The sequence below is a fragment of the Schistocerca serialis genome, chromosome 3 (assembly GCF_023864345.2).
Source record: "Schistocerca serialis cubense isolate TAMUIC-IGC-003099 chromosome 3, iqSchSeri2.2, whole genome shotgun sequence".
Lineage (NCBI taxonomy): Eukaryota > Metazoa > Arthropoda > Insecta > Orthoptera > Acrididae > Schistocerca > Schistocerca serialis.
The window spans coordinates 451309625-451322051 of record NC_064640.1 but is presented as its reverse complement, the minus strand read 5'-3'; the positions used below and the strand labels follow the sequence as shown (position 1 = coordinate 451322051).

At 39.2% G+C, this 12427-nt stretch overlaps 1 protein-coding gene across 1 annotated transcript in view; it reads right to left on the bottom strand.

Annotated features, from left to right (window-relative positions):
• LOC126470350 (glycine dehydrogenase (decarboxylating), mitochondrial) overlaps positions 1–12427 on the bottom strand; it is a 288221-nt gene that overhangs the window by 25617 nt on the left and 250177 nt on the right. The window contains exon 17 of the mRNA XM_050098138.1: positions 4719–4929. Coding sequence (XP_049954095.1) covers positions 4719–4929 — 211 coding nt within the window. The remainder of the gene's footprint in view (positions 1–4718; positions 4930–12427) is intronic.

Genomic DNA, 12427 nt, shown 5'->3' with positions numbered 1-12427 from the left:
ACCACGATTTAATTCATCTTTTTATGTGTCTTAGGTAGTGATCGTTTGGAGATGACCAGTAGTGCATATTTACACATTGTACATAAGTGCAGATCACTGTGTAATGCATCAGAGCTATATTCTTCATAATGTTACCCAAACCATAAATTAAACTGTTGAACATGATTTGTTGCTACCAGTAAATCATGTTTCCAAGTTGGGAGATAACATGTAAGTAGTCTTTAGAAGCAGTTCAGTCAATATGTTATTATAAGCAATGCGCAATATCTATTTAGTCCTTGATCAGATTGTTGATTCTTTGCATGGCACTAGTTGTCAATCTTCTGCCAGTGGAAAGTTTCCATTCTACTATATTACTTCTTATTACACCCAAAGAAGCTCATATTTGTTTTATCATTGCATGAAGGATCAATTTTAACCACATTTACGGCATGGGGCGAATAAAAGAGGTTCAGATGAGTGGACATGGTTGGACCTGAATGTATGCTATAACCACACCCCATTCTGAGTGTTGTGCAAGTTGTGTCAGTGTGAGTCAAGCAGCGCAAAGGGCATGACGGTACTCACAGATGAGTAGTGGGGGTTTATTGTGGACAGTTATGTGACAACAAAGTCATGAAAACAGTGCGGTCAGTTGTTTACTGAGAAGTTTAATGGTGTCAAAGTGCCAGCAAACAGTGTCATGCAATGCTTTGTCTGAAAATGGCATCAGACAGGATCTGTTTTGAACAAGTCAAAAAACAGTCCAAAATGTGCCTGCACACCAGAAAATGTGCCTGCAGTTCAGCAGAATATGCTTCAGAGTCCTAACAATTCAACCTGATGCCTGTTGCAAGAGACCGCCATATCTCATTGATCACGCTGACGAATAGTCCACCTAGACTTGCACATGCAACCCTACTGAGTGTGTGTTGTTCTTGCTTTAAAACCAGCAGATGCTCATCAGTGCCTCCAGTTCTGTGAGTGGCTGTTCAGTTCACCGAGATAACAATGAATGGCTTGGACATGGATTTGTTCTTTACGTGTGATGAAGCCAAGTTTCATCTAAGTGGTTATATGAACTCGCAGAAAGAAACTTCCTGGCAGGTTAAAACTGTGTGCCGGACCGAGACTCAAACTCGGGACCTTTGCCTTTCGTGGGCAAGTGCTCTACCAACTGAGCTACCCAAGCACAACTCACACCCTGTCCTCACAGCTTTACTTCTGCCAGTATCTCGTCTCCTACACACAGTTTTAATCTACCAGGAAGTTTCATATCAGTGCACACTCCACTGCAGAGTGAAAATCTCATTCTGGAAACATCCCCCAGGCTGTGGCTAAGCCCTGTCTCCGCAATATCCTTTCTTTCAGGAGTGCTAGTTCTGCAAGGTTCGCAGGAGAGCGTCTATAAAGTTTGGAAGGTAGGAGACAAGATAATGGTAGAAGTAAAGCTGTGAGGACGGGGCATGAGTCATGCTTGGGTAGCTCAGTTGGTAGAGCACTTGCCCCGCGAAAGGCAAAGGTCCCGAGTTCGAGTCTCGGTCCGGAACACAGTTTTAATCTGCCAAGAAGTTTCATATCAGCACACACTCCACTGCAGAGTGCAAATATCATTCTGGAAACTCACAGAAACACAGCTTCTGGGCAGTAGAGAATCTGCATAACTTCCACCAAATACCATTGCATGATCAGAAGTTTTGGGTTCGGTGTGCAGTGTCTGCATGCCACATTATTGGTCCCATCATCTTTCATCAGATGATGACTCTGGCACATTACATTGCCAACATTTTGAAACCTTTTGTGGCAGAATTAATGGAGGAGGAAAAGACCAATAGTTATTTCCAACAGGGTGGAGCAACTGCCCGTACAGCTGGCTGAGCCTTAGAGCATATTTACACAATCTTCACAATCTTCTCAACAGAATTAGCTCAAACTCATCTCCTACAATGAATACAGACTGCTTGAAGACCTTACTGGTTTAAATCGAAAACATCTTATCATTCATAGAACTGATCCACAGATTTAGTATGTTTCTCTCACATGATGTTATTTATCAGAAAAGCTGTTGACTACAACTAAGGTAATAATCAAAGTAAAGTTTCTTGTATTTACTACATTTCCTTGCTGAAATTTAAATAACTATCACCAAACTCACCATGAAAGTATTTCAAGATATTAATGCTTTAACTTATTTCTAATTGGTTTCACGCAAAACAAATCTTACCTTGAACATATGTCATATTGAAGACTTCTGACAATTACTAATATGTTTTATACATCTACATCATTTGTGTATGAGTACTCCTTAAATGTGTCTGTGCCAACTGTAATTAATCTAATTTTGTACTTGCAGTCCCTATGATAAAATAAATAGGGAGTTGTTAAATATTCCTCACTTATTCTGGTTCTTGATTATTTGTAAGTGGGTGTAATGTGATAGTTCATCTATATCTTCAAGCATCTGCCAGTTCAGGATTTTAGCATGTTAATGATGTTCTCCTATGAGTCAAGCAAACCTGTGGCCATTTGTTGTTTCCTTGTTTGTATACACTCATTGTCCACTAAGTCCTTTTCAGTATGGCTCACACAAATGATGAATATTCTAAAATGGGGCACAAAATTGTTTGGTAAGCAATTTCCTTTGTACACTAGTTGCATTTCCCAGTATTCTACATATGAACAAAGATTTTATCTGCTTCACCTATGATTAAGCCTGTTGAACATCCAATTTCATAATCATACATATGATTTAATCCAGAGGAGTTGTGTAAGTTTACCGATTTCAGCTATGACTTATTGATATTGTAGTCATAGGATAATATTTTGTTACAATTTAAGAAGGGCACTCTTTTACATTTATGAACATTTTAAGCAAGTTGACAACCTTTGCAATGCTTTGATGTCTTATCAAGATTTGACTAAATATTTTTACACATTTTTCGGAAAGTACTTCACTTCAGAAAACAGCATCATGTGCAAAACATCTGAGGTTACTATTAATATCATCTTCCAGGTCATTAACATGCAGCTGCAACAGTAAGGATCCCAACACACTTCCCTCAGACATGCCTGAAGTTACTTAAATACCCCTCAATGCTTCCGCATCTAAATTAACCTGTTGTATCCACCCTACCAAGAAATCCTCAATCCTGTCAAAAATTTTGTTTGTTATCTTTGTTACCCTTATGATGACACTATTATTAGTACATTTTTGCATGGTACTGAGTCAAATGCTTTTTGAAAGTCAAGAAATACTGCATCTTGTTGGTTGCTGTAATCCACTGATTTCGGGATGTCATATTAGAAAATCACGAGTTGGGTTTCACATGATTGATGTTTACAGAATCTACATTGGTTGCCGATTAGCATGGAAGATGTTATTCTGTTTGTGGTACTTCATTATACATGAATACAGAGTACGTTTTAAGATAATACAACATGTGGAAGTCAATGATAATGGATTACTTCTGCTACCCTTCTTCTTGATGGGAGTGTTGTTGTGATAATGGCAGTTATGCACGAGAAAGTGCAGTTTGTTCTGTGGTTTAATGAAATGCATTTGCCTACTGCAGTTCAGTGAGAGTTCCAAAGTGTCTATGGTCAACATCTTCCAGATGTGAATAGCATCAAAGAATGGTATAAAAAGTTTAAAGAGACTGCTAGTGTTGGTGGTAAAGCAAGAGGCAGTGGAAATGGAGTGAGTGATGACACTGTTGATGCTGTGCATACAGCATTTCAATGCAGTTTGTGAAAATCAACACACCACATTACCAAGGAAATAGGCATACCTCGCATCACTATGGTGAAGTGCAACTCCTGCAAGCACTTCAGCCAGATGATAGGCCCAGAAGTGGCAAGTTCACTAGGAAAATGCGGGAATGAACTGATGTAGGCAATAACTACCTTAATAAAGTTTATTTTCCCAATGAAATGACTTTTTACATCTCCAGAAAAGTAAACAGGCATAATGCTCTGATCTGGGACTCACAGACCCCACATATTGTGATACAGCAGATCAGATAAGGGACAGCCCAAGAAGGAATGTGAAGTGTGGGTTAATGCCCAACACAATTACTGGACCTTTCTTTTTCACTGAGCCTGATACTATGGCAACTGATTATCTGAACATGTTGAAACCTTATGTTGCAGCTCAGTTACAGGAATTTCAATTATGGGTAGTGCTTCTAAAAGATATTGCACTGTCACATTCAGGGCTAACTGTTTGGATGAAACCTTTCTGGACAGATGGATCAGTAGAGACAGTCCAGCATCATGGCCATTGTGTTCACTTTTTTGTGGGGTTGTGTTAAGGATAAAGTGTTCAGTTCACCAATTCCTGATGTGCAAACTCTTATGACATGAATGCATGCTATAGAGTCAGTGGTGAAAGGGATGTTGGCAGAGACATGAAGAGACACTGAGTATCATCTAAATGTTCTAAAAGCAACAATTGGAGCACATGTAGAACTGTCTCCAAAAAAAATGTTATAAGTTAAGCTGCCATTTGGAACAAACTGCACAGCTCTATCTAGCATAAATCCTTAGAAATAAATTTTTGCAATCAGAGAAAAACTTTATACTCACCCTGTATTATATTTGCTCCAATGTTTTTAGGAGAGCTTCGAACTCTGACTTTGTTGTACATGTTTTGGTAGCTTATTACTAGTATTTCAATAATGTCTCTCAATGTGTGCACATAATATATGGTTATTGAATATTTGTAATTAAATTAGACTTACCATAATCCATAAGTCTTTTAGCTATATCTACTGCTTCAATATTTGTTTTGTCTTTGAGATCTCTCACATCAATTATGAATTCATGTGCAACAAGTCCAGTTCGCTGATCCTTATACAAAGTTGGATAATGATCTTCTAATCTTTTACTCATGTAATTAGCATTTAATATGGCAACTTGGGTTGCTTTCCTCAAGCCTTTTGGGCCCATCATCTGGAACAAACAGTATTTAGTGAGAGCCATCAGATGAAATGCAGTACTTGCAGACAAGGAAAATAGATGCAAGATTGTGAGGTTAAAAGGATTGATTGTCCAGTCAGAGTGCACTGAACCTGGTAGAGATCTGACATATCTGAAGTTCAAAAATGACATCTTGATGCATCAAATCACTGCAACATGGATTACATCCTTCCCTGACTACTAGTTCTGATCATTTGGATCATATAGTTGACATAAGATCAGTAAATGATGATAATATTGGGTAAAATGCATTGTTAGTAAAGGATATTGTCCATATTTCAGAATTTTTGGCAATTCAAGTTGTTATTTTTCAGGTGAGCAAGATGTTAAAGAGGATAGAATACTACCTATCAATTTACTGAAGCACTGAATTAAAGACAGGAATATACATATGCACTGGAACTGCTTGGTTTATAGAAGAAAAGGAAGGAAGATTGGAGTTTAAAGTCCTGTGAACAAATAGAGATAGACCACAAGCTCAAATTGTTTCAAAGATAGGGAAGGAAACTGGCTGTACCCTTTCAAAGAAATCGTCCCAGAATTCTCCTGTGGTGAGTTAAGGAAAGAATGGGAACTCTAAATCAGGATGGTCAGACATGGATTTGAACCACCATCCTTCCAAATATGAATCCAATGTGCTAACCATTGTGCCACCTCACTCAGTTTGTCTTTTAGACAAAGTTACTTGAGGGACATCATTGTATGTATTGGCAGTCCACCACTAGCATCCTGTTTTTTTTTAAATGCAAGATACGTGCCACTTCTTGCAAAAAGAGGAAGCATTGGTATCCCCTGATAGATAGCAATGGAGGTTTGGCTTGCTTGTCAGAGCACAGAGCATGGAATGAAGTAAAAAAAGTTAAATGAAAAATAAAAAGTCAATCATTTGGTGGTGTGTGTATGTGTATGCCAGGAAATAGTGCAAGTGATACAAGTGCACAATTTAAATCAATTCATGTGTATTATAAATTAATATTTATATAAAAATCTGCCACATCACATTAACTGAAACAAGAAAATCATGATAATGCCCATGAATGTTTTTAATATTTATGTTTGAGAATAGCATGTGAACAGTGCAACTCCGAGAAAGAATAAATTTCAGAAGAGAGTTGATATACACAGAACTATGTTACCTTAATTAGTATAACAGCACTCGTTCTCTCTGCCTCAAATTTCTATATTATGTTGAAGCATTTAGCATCTCTACAAATGACTGTGCCACAGAGGAAGGAGCAGCCTGTGCCCATGTTTCAAGTAGGGGGGTATGGGTCATAGTCATATGACAAAACTTTCCTACTACTTACTGTATTATAGTGTAAAGATATATTATTATTGTTGATGTTGTTGTTGTTGTTGTTGTTGTTGTTGTTGTTACATGAGCTGGACCACTTACAGAGTGCTCTGTCAGAGCTAACTAAAAACACATTCGCTTTACAAATAGACATACACTGTTCTCTCACAACGCTATCAACTCACAATGAGTACAAATCTCAGATGGGATGGATGGTTAAAAATAGTCGAGGGATGAGGGGGAGGAGGTGAATCAGTGGGGAGAAGGAGGAAATGGACGGATGTGGTTTAGGAGAGCCCATCCTGGCATGGACGAAGTGTCTGTGTGTAAGGTCAGGTTAAGTAGTAGGCTTGGTGGAAGAAACAGTGGTGAGAGTACCTGAAGGAGAATGTATAATAGGAATGAGACATGGGAAATAAGGAAATGTTCCAAGAGGGGAGTTTATATGTAGTAGGAAACAGATGGGTGGTATAGAGGACTGAGACAGGGTGAGAACAGGTGAAGGGAAGTGGGAAGGGAGAGAACAGCAAGTGAGGAACAGGCACTGAAGATTGAGACCAAAAGAGTTATGGAATGGTGGATACATCACAGGAAGAGTCTCTATCTATCCAGATCATAAAAGCTGGTCTTGGATGGGAAATTCAAAATTTATGATTGTGTAGAAGTCATTGAAGTCAATCACCATGTGATGCACAGCACATCAACAACAGTGTTGTCTATTTGGCCTTTGGTCATAGTTATGTGGTGGTTGTACAGTGTGTAAGTGGATTCTTTGGTAATTGTTACAGTTCATAAAATTCTGTGCAATGTACACAGCAAAACTGATATACAATGTGACTGCTTAGAAATTTTGCTCTTTCTTTGATGGGTTAAGAAATTCCAGTGCCAGGAATCAAATATGATGTTGTAGGCAGATGCATGGGACAAGTCTTGTACCTGAATCTTCCACAGGTTTATGGGGGAGCAGAAGCAGCATAGGAATAGGCAAAGATACTGTGTAGTTTAGGTAAGCAGCTGAATACCACAGTGGGACAGTATAATTGTGAGGGAGATATTTCTAATTTCAGGCTATGCCAAAAGATAGCCAAGGTCCTGATGGAAAACATGATTTCATTATTCTGACCTACCTCAGAGAATGGACAGTAGATTTGTAATGAATGTTAGATAAGTCATAGAAGACCTGTTTTTGGACAACACTGGGAAGGTAATTCCAATTTGCAAACACCCCATCAAGTCCTTCAACATACTAGCACAGAGATAGCTTATCACCGCAAATGTGGCATCCATGTGTTCTCAGGTTGCATTGGAAGGACTTCATGGTGTGAAATGATGGCAGCTGTTCAAATGTAGATATTGTTGGTGATTGGTGGGTTTAGTGTGAACAAAGCTTTTTAAGTGGGATGGAGGATCACATCCATGTCAGTCATTCACTGAGATCTAGTTAACTGAGAGGAAGAGAAGTTATTGAAGTTTTGGAGGAATGAGGAACATTAGAAACAAAGGGGATTGGGACAGCCACAAATTACTGATAATGCATGTATTATTCACTGATAATGTGAGCACCACTAAATTAGTGAAAACTCCAGAAGTCCACAAATGTTCTAACCAAGTCAAACTATGTTGTTATTCTCCTGACATGGCATCCAGTGACTTCTTTCTCTTTCTTCAGATGAAATAAATCATTGCATGGCAGGCATCCCCAAACTCATGATGAGGTGATTTTCAAGGTGGAATATTTCCTGAACAGTGAAACTGTAGGCATCTACAACCAAGGTCTCCACCAAGTTATCTTTATCATTGGGAAAATGTCACATTTAAGGGTGATACGTAGAAAAGGACTAACACCATCAACAAGAGTCATAGTAAAAACTCCCCTCATATATTGCTGTTGAAAGGTAAAAATACTGGGTGATCAAAAAGTCAGTATAAATTTGAAAACTTAATAAACCATGGAATAATGTAGATAGAGAGTTAAAAATAGACACAGATACTTGGAATGACATGGGGTTTCATTAGAACAACAACAACAACAACAACAACAAAAGTTCACAAAATGTCTGACAGATGGCGCTTGACAGCAAAACGTCAGTGACTGCACATGACAATTGTGTATAAAAGGAGCTGTAATGAGAGAGAGAATCAGATGCTCCAGCAGTTGCAGCATGTTGACGTTACCTGAAAAGGCGATCTTAGTGAAGCTGTATTATCAGAATGGGGAATGTGCTAGTTCAGCATTACTATCCTATTGCCATAGGAAGGGGATTCGAATGGGTAAAGGTCCGTCGACAAATGCAGCTGTAGTGAGAATGAATTTGAAGTTCAAAGCCACAGGTTGTTTAGACGATAGACCCTGTAGTGGCTGACCGAGCACAAGGCGTAATGCTGCTGAGACAGTTCAGGAAGAAATGGAGACTGTAGCGGGTTCGTCTATGCATGGAGAAGTCAGTGCTCATGCAGCCGCACGTTGCACCATCATTCCATACACTACTGTTTGGTTGGCACTGAGTCATACCCTATGATGCTATCCATACAAAATCCATTGGCATCATGAACTGTTACCTGCGATTTAGTGAAGCTGAGGGCAATTGCGGTGTGGGTGTGTCAAAAGATGGTGGAAGATGACGATTGGTTGAATAACATGTTGTGGACCGACGAAGCTCATTTCACACTCCGAGGGTCTGTCAACACCCACAACTGCAGAATTTGGGCTACCGAAAATCCTAGAACTGTCATGGAAACTCCATTGCACGATGAGGAAGTCACGGTATGGGTTGGATTTACCACATATACCGTTATTGGGCCTTTTTTCTTCGAGGAAATGCGTGATTCTGGTTTTGTAACTGCTACCGTGATGGGTGAGAGGTACGCCAATATGTTACAGAATCGCATCCTCCCCAGCCTGGCTGATAAACACCTGCTGGAATGTACAATGTTTATGCAGGATGGCACTCCACCCCATATTGCTAGATGCGTGAAAGATCTCTTGCGCATGTCGTTTGGTGATGATCACGTGCTCAGCCACCACTTTCGTCATGCTTGGCCTCCCAGGTCCCCAGACCTCAGTCCGTGCGATTATTGGCTTTGGGGTTACCTGAAGTCGCAAGTGTATTGAGATCAACCGACATCTCTAGGGATGCTGAAAGACAACATCCAACGCCAATGCCTCAGCATAACTCTGGACGTGCTTTACAGTGTTGTTCACAACATTATTCCTCGACTACAGCTATTGTTGAGGAATGATGGTGGACATATTGAGCATTTCCTGTAAAGAACATCATCTTTGCTTTGTCTTACTTTGTTATGCTAATTATTGCTATTCTGATCAGATGAAGTGCCATTTGTCGGACATTTTTTGAACTTTTGTATTTTGTTGGTTCTAATAAAACCCCATGTCATTCCAAGCATGTGTGTCAATTTGTACCTCTCTATATACATTATTCTGTGGTTTATTAAGTTTTCAAATTTATACTGACTTTTTGATCACCCGGTGTGTTTCAGTTTTATTAGGTCTGTCCACATTCGTTCCCTTTAATGCGTGTCAGGGTGCTGATGACCTCGTGACCTTGACGTTGAGCACCCATAAGCCCCAACACACACACACACACACACACACGCACGCACACACACACACACACACACACACACACACACACACACACACACAAAACACGGTGTGACACTTATAGTTGTCACAGAAAACACAATTATGCCACAGAAAATTAATCCATAAGATGTATAGATGCAGACTGAAGCAACAAATGAAAATTTGCACCAAAGCCAGGATCCAAACAGAAAAATGTAGACACTCTTTGACAGTCAATATCCCTGGAACAAAATGACATATTTTTGAAATTTTTCACAGTTGTGTAGTCCAATGCTTTCTCAACAGATCTTGGTGTGTGTTTTCTAGCAGATGACAGTGCAGCAATGAATGAAGTAAGATTGCCATTTGAGCAACCCAAGGTCATATTGAAGTGGTACTGGAAGTACAGAAAATATGATGTAGATACAATGGCAGTGGTGTAATGTGTATGGAACTCAGCCACCAATACATATAACAATTTATTATATTCAGGACAAATTTGAAGCTGATGGTACCGTTCAGGATGTGCATAAGGAAAGATCTGGCCAACCAAGAATATCAACAAATCCAGCTTCCAGTGCTGCTGTGTTGCAAGATTTTACTAGGTCGCCTAAAAAATCTGTGAAGTAGGATGCACATGAAAGTGGGGTATGCTGTTCAAGCATACAACAAACTCTGAAGGCTCCAGAGTGGAAAACGTACATTCCAAGACTGCTCCACACTATGAATGAGGATGACCCTGATCAAAAGATGGAGTACTGTGAGTGCTTTGAAGGCATGCTTCATGAGCATGAGTGGTTTTCAAGGATGTTTACCTGGATTGATGAGGCACAATTCAAACTGAACAGTACTGTTAACTGCCACAACTCTGTGTACAGAGCTCTTGAAAACCCTCATGTTCATGTGGACAAACATGTTAATCTAGCAGGTGTTAATGTGTGGTGTGGTCTGTCACTGGACAGTTTGATTGGCCCATTCTTCCCTGAAGGTACCGTAACTGGTGAGGTGTAGCTTCATATGCTGCAAACATCAATTTTACTTGTCACCTGAGAGATGTTTGGGAATGAAAGATTTTATCTACCACAAAATGGCACTCCACCTTACTACCACAGAGATGTCAGAGCCTAATTGCATGAAAATCTGCCTAGATAGTGGATAGGTTGAAGAAGAGCTGCTGAGTACCCACCATGTTCTCCAGACCTTACACCTCTTGACTTCTACGTATGGGGTACCTTGGAAAATGAACTGTGTCACCAGAAGCTAACTAAACTGAATGAGCTATGAGAAACCATTGAGGCATCCTATGCACCTGTTACACTGGCAACCTGACAGTGACAGTTTGGTCAATGGTTCAGTGACATCTACTTGTTTGGCTGCTAATGGGGGTCACTTTGAACACACAAAATAACCATCCCTGTGTGCAAGAATTGTAATGTATGTCATTTTGTTCCATTAATATTGACTATAAAAGAGTGTCTACATTTTTCTAGACCCCTGTGTATATCATTGATCTTTGAGACTTAGTAAGGTTTCTGGAATCATATAGTTTCATCTAATTAAAGCACCTATATCTGGGTTTCAGGAAGGATTCCCATTTCATTCGATGCTGAGGTGCTATTCTGATACTGTTAGAGCCTCTGCAACGCTGTTCAAGTTTAGGGGGAATACCAAGTGGGCTGTGGCATAAATGATAATTTGGAGTGAGGAGGGAGGTGCACTAGTGTAGTATGTGCATTCCTGCAAAGCTACTGTGCAAGAGTGGCATACTGGTTAGCGCATCAGTCTAGTGAGTCTAGGTGCAAATTTGCATTCATCACTTCACTTTGCATATACATCTCATAGATGTTTGAGACTTGAAAAGGTCTCTGGTGCCATATAGTTTCATTTTGTACTTCATAAGAGCTATGTGTACCTCGCTATCTCATAGTTTAAAACACTTCCTTAGAACAAATGGTCAATGAGAGGAAAAATGTGGCAATATTGAACTAATTATATAAATTGCTACACTGCTGTTGAGGGGAAATAATTTCCCAAACAAGATATTGTTGCTGAAATTTGTTGACTGTGCCAGTCTAACTTAAAGCTGTTATTTTATTGCAAAATATGTTATTTGTGACGCTCATAAACTTCAAGAAATTTCCAAAACTATACCTCTATTCACATAAGTATACGCTGAAGTGAGAAAGAATGATTGTCTGAATCAGAATAGTACTGCCATTAATTGTATAAAGCACACACTGAAATTATATAGTGCAAAATACATTGTTAATGGTACTCAGTGTTAAAAAAATACACAATATATCATGATAAACATGAGTTTTGATACAATAAATATAAGAAGTGCACTTAAATTTTACATAAAATTTTAGAGTCATTATTTTCGAAGTGACTTTGTTTGACACATATTATCTCAACATTATACACATGAAATGACAAAAAATGAGCTTATATGAATAATTAAACATGTAAACTGCACAAATTTTGCACTTGGATGGGTTTGTGCCATCTTCTGCGATGGTAAGCCAAAGATGAACACTATAATATCAGTTCATCCCATTAAAACTGGTGGAAATCGTAGAGCACAGCAGAGCATA